The 14,066-nt window shown below is 33.5% G+C and overlaps 1 protein-coding gene across 1 annotated transcript; it reads left to right on the top strand.

Annotated features, from left to right (window-relative positions):
* The first annotated feature begins 5,521 nt into the window (after positions 1-5,521).
* Positions 5,522-6,094, top strand: LOC18012067. Its single transcript, XM_006395866.1, has one exon. It carries the CDS (start codon positions 5,522-5,524, stop codon positions 6,092-6,094), a length of 573 nt encoding a protein of 190 aa, XP_006395928.1.
* The last annotated feature ends 7,972 nt before the right edge of the window (positions 6,095-14,066 follow it).

Raw genomic sequence — 14,066 nt, 5'->3', positions numbered from 1 at the left:
TCATCCACATCGTCACACACACATTCTGATCTGCAGCGAAGAGTTGAGAGACAAGGACGACGCTTTGAGCGCGTTGTCACCTTCCTACAGGACCATCACCAGTTCGAAGCAGACACATCGGAGGATGAGTGATTGATCAGCACTTCATTGTCATTTGACAGCCATCACGGTTCTATCATCATTTTCTTTTCTTCTATCTTATTTTATTTTCGCTTTTATACACCATCTTCTCACCAACTTTTTCACACTGGGGATAGTGTGATTTAAGTCTGGGAGAGGATGTCTATCCGTACTAATCATTTTCTTGCTTTTGCTTTCAAAATTTCAAGTACTTTTTAAATTTTAATATGTAACCTATTTGACCTTAAGTATTTTTCAGGAATATTTGACACAAAACTGTGATGATTTGGACCTGCACGCTTCTACACTACGCATGATAGCTCATTTGTGGTTAGCACTAGACTAGGCGGTAACTAGAGTACTTGCACTACGAACTCCCACCAGAGGACTTCTATTCATGGAGATTATTTCTGACAGGATATACTAGCTCATTTTATTTGACCTTAATATTGATATCTAATTTTCTCATCATTGATTTTAGGCAGGCATCGAGATATACATCTAGGATGTCTTTTACCCTCATTTTTACCACTCTTTGCCGTCCTAGATGGCCAGTTCATCTTTATCTGGTACCATACCCTAAACCCAAAACCCTTGTTTTCAATCCTCATGCATTCTCTCTTTATTTTATATCAGCAGATATGTTCAAAAACGTCGGAGAGAAGAGGAGCGACGCAGTTTTCAATCACTCACGAGGAAGACTGAATGGAATTGGGAAGGAAGAGTATCAGAAACCTTATTAAGCTTTACAAGACTGATTTTAATTGGTAATTTCGTGCTCTCTATGACTCTATATCTAAAGGTGTTCCCTCTTTCAAAAAAAAAAAAAATGAAAGAGAGGGAAACAAAAAGCCTAATGAGTTCTAGATTGTCGAAATTCTTGGAGCAAAAAGCAACCACTATTCGTTTGAAGACCTATGGTTTTGAAAGATTTACAAAAATCTAAGTCTGGGGGAGTTAGGAGAGAACCTGAGGAAGAAGACCAGGAATATATGGCAAGAAGAAAGTGACTGAAAACTGTGGATACCAACATCTTCACTCTCTCTTGCGGTTTTGCATACTATCTTGCACCCTCCAGATCTTCAGGTAACCCATAAACACTTAAAGCCTACCCCTAGAATAACACTTTTCACACCTAGCCCAGATTGCCTTGCTTAACCTTTCTTTGATGAGAACCACCGAAATTTTTAATGAATGTTAAGAGCTAGTTGACTGGAAGTTAGATCTTAGTGCAATAGATTTCCGCATGACGGATTAACGGACTAGTTATGCCTGTATTGCTAGTGAGAATTTTTTTAGGATATTCCCGATTGATGCATAATGATTGATATTGGTCTAGAAGTTTGGTCTCTGAGATTTTGTTAAGTTCCTGCGTTTTCAAGCCTCTTACCGAGATTTGGCCTTTCTTTTGTTTGAGGACAAATAAAAGATTAAGTCTGGGAGAGTTGATAACACCGGATTTTGACCATTTTTATGGATCACTTTAATGTCTTTTACAGGTGTTTTTACTCCATTTTCAAAGGTTTTCAAAGGATTTCTATGTTTTCAGATTTTAAAAGACTTTTCAGGTAATTTGAGATAAAGAGGCATAAATTAGAACAAAAAGACTCTTTTGGATAAATGCAGACCGTCAGAACTCTCATGGAGAGACGAAGACAATCTCACCGTCTGATCACCCTCAAAATTGGACAAATTATAGAAGAATCAACCAGCTTTCAAATGCACTTGGTTTAGAGACATTCCAACGGTTGGATATGAAGATATTCCATTTGCCCCGGAGACACTCGAAGACGGCCAGCAAGTCACACGACCGCAGCCACCAGCCTATTTCCCGCAGTCACAAGCTTCACGACTGCGGCCAAGCTTCTATTTCCCGTGGTCACGTTACTCCAGACCGCGGCCGGCCAACTCTGATTAAAAGCCCATATTTCTGAAGCCCAAAGTCATTTCTCTACCTCATTTCCGGAACCCTAGAGCCCATGGAGTATTTGAAGACTATAAATACTTGTCATTTAGGTCGTTTTTAGAGAGAACCTTCATACTTTTATAGAAACCCTTTTTCCTTTAGCCGTTTTATGCGATTTTTAGAGAAGATTGTTCAGCTCTGAGTTCTTCAATAGTGAAGCTTTCTTTCATCTCTTTTCTTTACTATTTTTGATTACTTTTATTAAAACCAATGATGATGTCGGCCTCAGCCATGTCTGAGTAGATCTCGAGTTGGGATTAGGGTTCCTGAAAGGGGCTCTCATAATCGATTAAGACATCTAGGTTTATAGATCTGGGATTTTAACTTTGTTCTCTGTTTATTCTCGTTCTTATTGCATGTATGCTTGATTGATCACCTAGTACTGATCTAAATAGTTAGTGTTGCGAAAGTTTTCATTAAGTATCAGACCTAGAATGAAACAGGCAATTTTTCCGTAGGAGTGGAAATCTACCTGTGGAGAAATCGTGAGTACTGACGAGTCCTGTGCAGTTCTTGTGTTCTATCCCTTCCAGGGCCAGAGTGGAAACCTGCTAGCCAGGGTTGTGAGAAACAGTTGGTTATGATCACGACAGTGATGTAGTCATACCGCCATACTCTAGCTCTAAAACCCTATATTTTGATATCCATCAATCCCAATCTATAATCCCTAGTGTTAAAACCGATTATGATCCCTGTAGAGTTCCCAAAAGCTCAGCATTTTTAGCCATAGTTTACAAACCAATCGATTTTTTACTTGCTCATTTAGATCTGCATTTCATTTACTTTAGTTCGATATTTTGCTTGTTTCATTTGCCTTTCATTCGACTTTTACTTGCTCTTTAGGATATATTTATTTGCTTTCTTTAGTTTTAGTTTAATCTGTGACAAACAACCAACCCCTAAAACCAATCTAGTCTAGACAATAAGTTAGAAACCGTAGAAGAATACCAGACACACAAATCTCTGTAGATTCGATCCCTAAATACTACAACTGATTAGCTGTGCACTTGCGGCTTTCATTTGTTTTTATTAAGGGTAAAACTTGTTCCCTCACGCAGTTGACTCGCATCAGAACCCCACCGACGGCTTCCGCTGCTTGCTGCGGCTCAGATGTATTTTCTTCTTCTTGGCTTCTCGTTCTCCTCACCCACCGCCGTCCTCAAAGCAGTCTCAGATGTGGACAAAAAAGCATGCCTCTGTTGAATACAGGTAGTTCAGCCACCGTTCGCTCCGTCGGAGAGTTTTCCACGCCTCAGCATCACCGGAAAAGGAGTGGCAGAGCACTATTGGTTCACCTTGCTTTCACCGGAGCATTGAAGCACCCAACAACCTTGAAATTGTTTTATCTATGAGATAAGAACCGACAAGAATGACAGATAATTTCCGTAAAACGGAAGAGATCATTGGCTGTAGAAAATCAAGAATTAATATAATCCATAAAATTGAGGTATAAAAATAATGATTAATTTACAGATGAACCTTAACATAGTTCCAAAGATACCAAATGAATTGTTTACCTACGTTATGATAACATAGTTTTGTGTTTGCGTTTGCAAGAAAGATATTAACTGACAGAAAAGAGAGATAATTCCTGTAAAATGGAGAAAAAGGTCTAGACTAATTAAGATATGAAATTTAATATGATATCAAAACGACTAAATATATTATTTAACAATGTTTCATGTTGTTGTTTTGTGCTAGCACTAACGAAATAAGAATTGACAAAAAGGACACACAATTCCCCTTAAACAATGAAAAAGTTCATGGTAGGATGAATAGAAAATTAAATACACCGTAACTTTAATATATACATGATGATTAATTTAAAGATGAAATTGAACTTGGTATCAAAGCTACAAAATAGATTGTTTACTTATGCTCTATTACTATGTTTTTGTATCCGCGCTTGCAACAAAGATACAAACGGATGAGAAAGAGTAACAATTTCAGCAAAATAAAGAAAAATTTTTGTCTAGAAAGAGTAAATAATTAAAATAATTTATTGATATTATATTTACAAATAATAACTATTTTAGAGATAAAGTTTAACATTATTTTAAAATTACCAAAATATTTTTTTAAATTATTATAATTATTTGATGAAAACCTTTGTATCCGCGCAAAACGCGGACCAAACACCTAGTAGAGTATGTAAGAACAATCAGTTTTACCAAATAATTTTTGTTTAATAAAAAATTGACATTTATTCATCAACTAGATATGTATCCGCAAATATACGAGGTTTGTATTTTTATATTTTATAAGCCCTGAAAAACCAAAAAAAAGAAAAATTAAATAAACACTTTAGAACATCCACAAAAATATATAATATAGTTATTAGCTGTGTACAATCATTTTAATTATTTTTTTTGTAACATATATATTACCAAATTGTGGTTTATATAGAGATAAACTATGAAAGTCTTTTTAGTCTAATGGTTAGTCAGAGATTCATTAATATTTCTACACCAAAAGATCTAAGTTTTGAATTCCGAAAAGTATAATGATTTAATAATAATTTCCAAATTAATAGAGACAAATTTATTAGAAATTTTCAACTTAGTGTATGGAGATCCGTTTACAGATCAATACTTATATATATATACATATATATAGAGATAATTTTTTTTTCTAAGTTTAATTTCTTTAATCTAAATGCACTAAACTAAAGAATTATGATATATTTTTTAATTTTCTCATCTAATCTGAAATATGGTATTGAGTTACTAATTTCAAATCATTCTCCTTTATATAGTAAAATAAGATTAGATTAGGTTTGAATTAATTTAAGATTTTAAATCTGTTTTTAATATTCTCATTTATTTAGAAGATTGCTTCTGGAGGTTTCTGAATAATTTGTATAAATTTCAGATATATTTTGATTACGATTTGAAAAATCATAATCTTTAAAACTATTTTCTCCATACCTAAACACGATTTTGGTGTAGAGTATAAGGATCATAATTATAGATGTTATCAATTTAAATCTAGATATTTTACTTTGATTAACCTCTTCTAATCTAGTTCTAGTTTAATACAAAGACTGACCAACAAGATTAAGCGTTTAATATATCTTGGGATTTCCAATTTCTCGCCAATCGCGGGAGGACTAGTTAGGGATCGAGCTGTTGCTCCTCAAATCTCGATGCAAATTAGAAAAAAAAATATACAGTAGAATATTTTATCCTTTTTTTTCTAGTTAATGTAAGCTTAATCCTCTTCTTAATCTCCTATTTATAAACCCTTTCCCGTTTCATTATTTGAAATAGATTTACGTGTTAACATTCTACAGTCCTCCCTCTTGAGCTATAACCTTTTTTGTTTTTTTACATCAACCCATATTCCTTTTCTAGGGTTTTTGTTTTTGAAAAAGAAATTGGATCACACATCATTTTCTTCTTCTTTTTTTGTTTTTGTTTGAATCTGAGGGTTATAATGGTGGAACTCTTATTTCTCCTGTCCTTTTTGGTCGAACTACAAAGTAATTGCTTTCATATGAATCTTGAGAGCATAATAATGAAAGAAGGAGCGATTGTTATTTCAATGCTCTTTAAGAGACCAGTTTCATGGTTGTCTTTTCTTGTCCCACCAGTTCTTTACGTTGTAGGACTTGGGTTCTCACAAATCCTCCTAATGTCAACTGCTTTGTTCTTCTCATCTTTCTTCTTTCCTCTCTCAATCCAAAAACCAAACCCTCTAATAGACTCCAAGGTTCAAGATCATGAACAAGATCAAGACAATTTTTTAGCGCACATCGAAATACCTACAACCAATGAGGAAATCGTCAGAACTAATGACGAAGATGAAGGAACAATTCCTGATGAGGAAAGCCTCATAGAGCTCTCCTTACCTAGCGGTCACTACGTTGGCCACCACTTCAGTACTATGGCTGGACATCAAGATTTCAGGCTTATCCAACTATCAGCCGAGTTTGAAGATGATAATCTAATCGAAATTGACATTTCCATCGGATCCATCAAGTGCTCCGGCTTTCAGATCAAAGCCTGATATTATACATATTCATATATTTTCTATAAACCATCCGGTATTTTTGCACATCACATGTGCTCTGTGTTTTAAGTTTTAGATCTCTCCAGTCCTGTGGGGTTTTGCTATGATATTGTTATATACAACACTTCCAAGTTTTACAATTTCTTTTAACGGTGCCTAAGATCCAATCAGTAGGAAATATACTAAACACATTTACTATGTAATAATTAGTTAAATAAAAATGGCAAAATTAATAAATATGATCATATTTTGTGTATTGAATCAATATGCTAAGTCATTGATTAAGTTTTATATGACTAACATCATTAGGGAGACTAGATTTTAATAAAAATGTTTTGAAGACATTTGAAAGAAAGTTCCAGAAAAACCGAATAAAATGTCCTAAAGATATTTGAAAAAAAGTTCCAAAAGAACCGAGATATATGTCGTCCAGAAGACATATATAAAAGGGTTTCAGAAAACCATATAAAGAGATATGTGAGAAGATGTGGCTACATTCAATTTTTTCTTATCATGGTTTTTGTCTTAATGAATTTTTTCATGAAGAGGTTTTAACGAGACAACAAGGAATGCGCAAAATGTAGACTTCCAAAGAGGAACACTTTTGGGAGGAGAATTCTGGGAGGAGAAGTATAATGATATGCGTAAATGTAATTTTTTCCCTTACCATGCTTTTTATCCTACTGGATATTCTATGCTGAGGTTTTTAACGAGGCTTCAAAGAATACACAAATAATAGATATCTAAGAGTTCAAAGGAAAGTATTAAAATTCTAATAACGTAAAAGTCTAGACTCATCTATCCAAGAAAAAGACTTATATACATTTTTCAAGGGGAATTTTGCTGCATTTTTTTCTCTTGTCATAGTTTTTATTCCAAACAGATTTTTTGGTGATAATATTTTTAACGAGACAATATGTAATAAATTGGTTATGATAGATAATCAAAGGGGGATATTGAAAATGGATATGATTATCCATGTTACCAACTCATCTACTTACTTACCCCCTAAAGCGTATTTACCTCTTAGAGACTTACCGCCTTACATGCTTACCAACTCACTATTATTATATATATATATATATATATATTTTATGTTGTATAAACATGTACATTAGATTTTATTGCATAAAATATATACTAGGTGAATACCCGCACGTTACGTGCGAGTTTTTCTTTTCAAAATTTTCAAATTTTTTTTATATTTTTATAAAAATTAATATAATCATTACTTGTTACTTACTTACTTGTTAATGTTTTATTCTAAAAAAATTATAAAATATTACATATTGAATATTATTTAATAATTTAAAGTTATATTAAGATTAATAAATATCATTCAATATTGTTAATTAGTTATAACATAAATTTTTGTTTAACATTTACAAAAATATTAATTGATAGTCAATTAATTAAAAAAATAAAATTAATATAATCATCATTTCATTTGTTACTTGGCAGTATTTTATTATAAATAATTTTAAAAAATTAATTTAAAAGACATCTTGAAAATTATTAAGTAATCTAAATATTATTAAGTAATCTAAAATTATATAAAAATTAAATACATATCTATCAATATTTTTAATTAGTTATATCATAAATTTTTGTTTAACATTAATATAAATTTTAATTAAGAGTCAATCAATAAAACAAACTTTTCATATTCTTTAAATGTTTTAAAATTTAATATTAAAATTTATTAATTAAAATTTAAGGACATGTGTCAACCTATCCCATGCTGATGTGTCAATCATATGAAGAAAGTAGAGCAACTTTTATATATAAGATTAACTTCACATAACCAACTTTTACATCTATTGAATATGAATTTGAGTTACTTTTGATGCACAGATTGATATATAAATAAATTTGGGGGTATAAAATGATGCGATGATGTATATATAGACATATAAACACTGGTTATAACCTAGATATGTAATTCCTTAGAACAGGAATTTGGTAATGATTATTTTTTTTTTCTTTGAAATCAGATGATTCCTTTAATTTAGCTGATAAATTTCTTATAATATGCCTAACTCATGATCATAGATAAATCCGTTGTCAAAACGGACTAACCTGCATGTCAACTAAAGTATTATTCAGGTTAACCCAAAAAATCTTATAATCTTGAAATCATCAACTCTAATATACACAATTTAATAACTATGAATTTTTTTAAAAATCAATTTTCTCGTATCTATTTTTTTTATAAAGTTAGTGAAATGTTTTTTAATTGTAGATTTGATATAATATTCAAGTAAGGATTTAACAAATTATATTGATATATATATATATATTAGGGATAAATTGATCATTCGTACGTGGACAAACTGTGGGCTTGCACATGACATCTATGACCTTTTTTGCAGGTACGACCCTCTGGACCAAATTATGATTCATATTGGAATTACAGCCCAATATGACCTAAGCATATAGCATCGAACCTCGAATCCATTTGGATTTGGGAGATCCGGCATAATATACCACATGTTCTTGGGTTCTTTGTATCTGACAGCGCATGCCACGCTGTCAGAGGCAAAAATGTCAGAAACTGAGTGGTCAAGAGCAGGAGAAGTCACATTCCCTATGTCTTAGGCCTAAGCTCGGTAATACGGAATGGTCGGGATATAAAGAAGTGTGACCTGCACAGATACCTGGAAAATGGATTCGTTCATGGAGACAGTCCGGACCCAGTATCGAGCGATCCGAGCCAGGTATGAGTAATCCTATGAGCGAGAAACACTGTTCAAATTTCATTCCATTCGACAATAAGAATATGCCTTACTCTGATTTGATTGCCCTTACAAACCCATGAGATTGGCATTTAATGCATCGTTCTTACACGTATCAGGTGAAAATGACCCTTCACAGGAGCCAGAGGAAAAGCAAAGGTTCAGCAGAGGCCATACCGCGTCTGAACCGCCTATTCAAACCATACGGGATGAAGGAGATGCGCTAAGGAGCGGTCTCGCAGCAGGCAGAACACGCCAAAGAAAGTTGGTGAAACAGTCAGAGGCGTGATGCAAGCACAAGATTCGGATCCCATCAAGTCGGATCAAGGACTGACCCGCCAACTCATAACCCAAGTACCGATCCGGTATACTAACTTGGGTTAGATAAAATTCTATAAATACTTTATCTCTTCCAACGAGGAAGAGAACTTTTTTCGCTATCTTAAAACTCATATTATATCTTTAGATACTTGTGATCCTTGAGCTCTAGCATCTTATACATTCCAGTCATTACTCCGACCAACCCTCCAATTCCTCTCCACGGTGGTCTCTAAACCGTGGAGCATTCCCACCCACAAACTCTTCTATTTCTATTGTAAAAAGCCCATTACCGCTCAAAGGCCCGCCGAGTTAATTCCACTTTTCTAAAGAATGCTTGACCCACTTTTCTTCTCTTGTTTTCCGAACTCCTTCTTCTCTCCGATTAGCAATTTTTTGAATATATATATATATATATATATATATGGATTGATTATTATGGAAAATATGTAATATTTTATAGTATCACAATAATTAAGAAATTAAATAGTAAAAATCCTTTTGAAATGAGAAACAAATATTTTTCATATTCTTTTCAATAGTTTTCAAAGACAATTATATTCTTTTTATTTCAATTATCTAATATTGGCATAATATATAACAATTTATAAAATTGCTTGTGTTCTTACTGTTCTACACTTTCTATTTCGTGTTGATCATTCTAGGTGAGGGAGTGATTCAAATCCGAGAGAGACATCTCTGTTCTTTAGTGTAGAAGGTGTTCGATAGAATTCTTCAATCACAAAAAAATAAAATTCATTTTTCTAAGTAACTTCTTAAATAATAATAAAAAGTACGTTATTGTGATATTTCGATGATCCAGTTAGATTATTATAGATAACAAGCTATCTTATGCCAAGTGGATATGATGTGTAAACCTTAGACAATATACATTGGCTGTCTCTCATCAAGTCTTTTATATTTAAAATAAATAAAATACAAAAAAAATAGTAGAGAGAGTGGGAGGAGTCTCTTATTGAGACATTAAAACTCTTAACTCTCATATTCTTTTTATTATTGGTTTATTTTAAAGTAAAATTTAATAATAAAATTTAATTCTGTTAAAATATAAATATTTCTTTGTTGAGAGACCTTTTTTTTTAGAGACTATGAATGCAGATACTCTTAGACACAAGTTTAAAATGTATTAATTACTAAATTAAACTACTAAAAAAAAGAGATTGCTTTTTTGTATTCTATATTTAGTTGTTTTATTCATTTTATTAATTTTTAATTGTTTTTTAATAAATAAAAGCAGCTGAAAGAGAGCGTTCAGATCATCTTGAGTTGATGAGAGATGTGCACATGAAAAAATCAACCAAAGTGATTCAGAATCCTCTCATAAATGAAATTTATGGAAATGTGAAGAAGAAGAAAGATGACAAGGTGACTTCTCTTCCCCTATTATTTTGTCACGAAAGGAAATCAACCGCCTGCTTCACGAAGTAAGTTCTTTTTTGTTTGTTTAGATTTAATTTGTTTTTAGCTTTCTAATTTTGTTATTGAAAAACTTCTTGTTTTACTTGTGCAAGAACTTCTTGTAAAAAAAGAAATTTCGACGTGGTTTTGGATAAAGTTTTATCTACCAAGAAGTCTTTGCGTTATTCTGCTGTTCTCCAAGATCTCGTTGAGCAGAACGAACAGACCAAGGCAAAAGTAGTGGCTTTGGAGAAAGTGAAGAAGATACAGAGTTGAAGCTAGATGTTAATCAAGAGAAGCTTACTAAGACGAAATCGAAAGTCGCAACCATGTATAGTTGGATAAAGGCAAGGTTCCCCGATTTCCTAGACATGGAAACCGAAAGTTCGGAAACAGGAAATTCATAATAGGATAAATAATTTTATTTTTGTAATTTGGATAATTATTATTTATAAAATATTTTTAATTAATTTATAAAATTTGATTTTTTTGAATTAAATTTAAATTTTGATTTTTTTAATTATAAATTTGAAATTGCTGGAAGTTTATAAATCCAGTCGAAAATCGTTCGGAAACTGTAATAAATAATCAGGACAGAAGTTCGTCTGGATTTAAAATTTTAGGAATTTTTTTTTAATATCAGTTCCCTCGGAAATCAGTCAAAAAAATTTAAATCATAATCTGTCAAAAATCCGTCAAGATAAACATTCCATCGGAAATTATCCGACAACATTTTCCTCAATTTTTTTGTCAGAAAAACATGTCCACCGACGAAAGGCGTATAATCAGCAATTCCTCGGTATACCAGTCCATCAATAATGCATCGAGAATATCAATTCCTCGGGAATCGGTTGCAAATTATGCATCCTCGGAAATCCGTCAGTAATTTCTGATGATTTTCTGATGATTTTTTCCGACTAGATGATTGTGAAGACTTGTTTTTGTTGGAAAATCATTCGGAAGGCTGTTTCCCCGGGGATTTGTGAAACCCAACCCAATTAGGAATCTGGGTTAATTTTCTTTTTCCTAATGAGCTTCTCATTCCTAATTAACCCAAGAGAAATCCTTATATAAACTCATAATCCCAGAAAACTCTATTTTCTTTCTCTTTTTCTTCTCGCCAGCGAAACCAGCCTCCTTTCTCTCCATGCGATTCCCCTTCTTCTTCTCCCCTTGCCGGGCTGCTGCTGTTTCTCTCTCTCCTTGGTGCTGTGCTGCTTTCCCTCTCTCTCCTGTTCTCCGCTGTTCCTTGCTTGCTGATCGGTGAAGCTTCTCCAGCCACCATCGCATATCTCTTCTCTTCCTCTCTCTCTCTCTCTCTCTCTCTCTCTCTCTCTCTCTCTCTCTCTCTCTCTCTCTCTCTCTCTCTCTCTCTCTCTGCTTCCTTCTTCCCTTTCCGTGCTGCCAACTTGTGAGGTGATTATCCAGCGAATCTTGAGGATCCAAGCGATGACCTACCTATCAGATTGAAGCCCAGAGTCTCAGCTTCCGTGTCGTCCAGATCAGAGATCTGAGCCGAGAGTTATGGCTGTTTTTGTATAGGATGTCAAATCTGCTCGAAGATGATTAAAGGTGAAAAATGTATCTTCATTCAGAAAGGCATAGGTGAAGGTTGTTTCTTATCCAACTCCTGCTTATTATGATATAGAGTGTTGATTAGTCTGTTCTTAAACCATATCTGCTTGTGTCTAGTTTATCTGGTCTGTTGTGTATGATGGTGTTTATTGATGATGTGGTGATTGCTGGTGAATGATTGATGATGAGTTAGGTTGCTAGAGGCTACTTAAATGTATTAAAGAAAAAGAAGACAATTGTTTGACAAATCTATGTGCTATGTGGTCTGGAGTCTGAAAATTAGAAACTGTTTGGTAGGAACTACTAAGTGACCTTGTTAAACGTAGATCGAGTTAGGTACTCGTCATATGGTACGTCCTGTGGTACAAGATTGTTTGTTGGGTTTCATGCCTGGAAGAAAGGATGTTCCACATCGCTAGGCAGTTTTGATGTACCGCATGTCTGTGTGACCATAAATGGTGATATGTCAAACTCAGCATATCACGGGTGGCAGGGCTTTGCTCTTGTTTGGGAATTAAAGTGCTTGACTGAATAATCTAAAAGTTGCATAGAGTTTGCCATGCCTTGTTAGCATGATGAGGAGAATTGACGGAGAGTTTGCCATGCCTCGTTAGCATGATGATGAGAAAAGGTGAATTGACGAAAAATGAACTTAGTAAACCGGATGATTGATCTTGTTGTTTAGAGTTATAGGATTGAGTCCTGTTTGAGCTTGTTTTAGGATTAGACTATTCTTAATCTCTATGTTATAATATGGTGGAAGTGATAATGAGCCTCCTAAGGTTCACCTCGCTGGGTAATCCAATTTACTCATCCCCCCTCTTCCTTTTCAGGTTAGCAACGGATCTAGTATATAATGTGGTTGTTGCTACATGGGCATTTTCAGTCCTGGCACCCCTACTGCTTAATTATCACTGGACCAAACCAGGTGGTTAACCAAATGAGGTTATACCATCGATCTAACATACCTAATTTCTGGTTATCTCAGGAGATTTGGGTTGTGATGTTACAAAGTGGTATCAAAGCTCAGGGAGACTTCCTATTTTTGTCCTAGGAGGCCGCGCCCATGGTTTTAATGATTTGAAAAAAAAAATATTTTCAAAATTTTTGGGTTTTCAAAAAAAAAATACCTACATATAAATACATAATTTCAAAAAAAAATGTTTTTTTTTTAAAGAAAGGGACCATCTTGGTGATTTCAAAACTGGTAGCAACAACATGTTAGATAAGAGTTTTGGTTAGAAATTCTATCTTCTTGATTGCCTCTTTTCCTATCTTCTATTTCTTGTTTGTTCTTCTTTGCTTTTAGCCGGAAGGTTTTCTATACTCGTCAGACATCGCGCAAGAAGGTCACTCCTCTTTCTAGAATGAAGTTTAGCAAAGAGCTTATTGTTATCCTGTGAGAAGAAAAATAATATCCATATTTTGATAGATAATTTGTGTGCTTTTTCAAAAAAAGGGTTTCTTTTGGAGTAAAACTTGGATTTTTAATTTCTTGATTGCTTTTAGTCTTTTAGTTCTATCTTTGTTTAGGAATTAGTTAGATTCCGTGTTAGTGTTCTTTCTTTTCAAAAACACATTTTTATTCCACTTTTTCACCTTAATAAAAAAAATTCTCAGAAGTGGAATTCTGTTTTTTTTTAAACTCTGTTTTTATTTGTTTAACTTAATGATTGCTTATTGGTTTAATAGGAGTTAGTTATATTATGTGTTGTGGCATGTCTTACATTCCCTTGAACTCTCTATTTCTTGCACGTTTCTATTTACAATATCACTCTGCGTTTCAAATCCTAAACCTCTAACATCAATGCGAGCTGGTTCAGATTATGGAGAAATCCAGATTTCTTTTTTTTTTTCTTCTTTTCTTCACCCTAAGTCTTGTGGTGTTCTCTTTCCTTCACTTCTCCATCATAAGTTTCATG

This window comes from Eutrema salsugineum, unplaced genomic scaffold (genome assembly GCF_000478725.1).
Source record: "Eutrema salsugineum unplaced genomic scaffold, Eutsalg1_0 scaffold_6, whole genome shotgun sequence".
NCBI classification, from domain to species: domain Eukaryota; kingdom Viridiplantae; phylum Streptophyta; class Magnoliopsida; order Brassicales; family Brassicaceae; genus Eutrema; species Eutrema salsugineum.
This window is presented reverse-complemented; position numbering and strand designations above follow the sequence as displayed.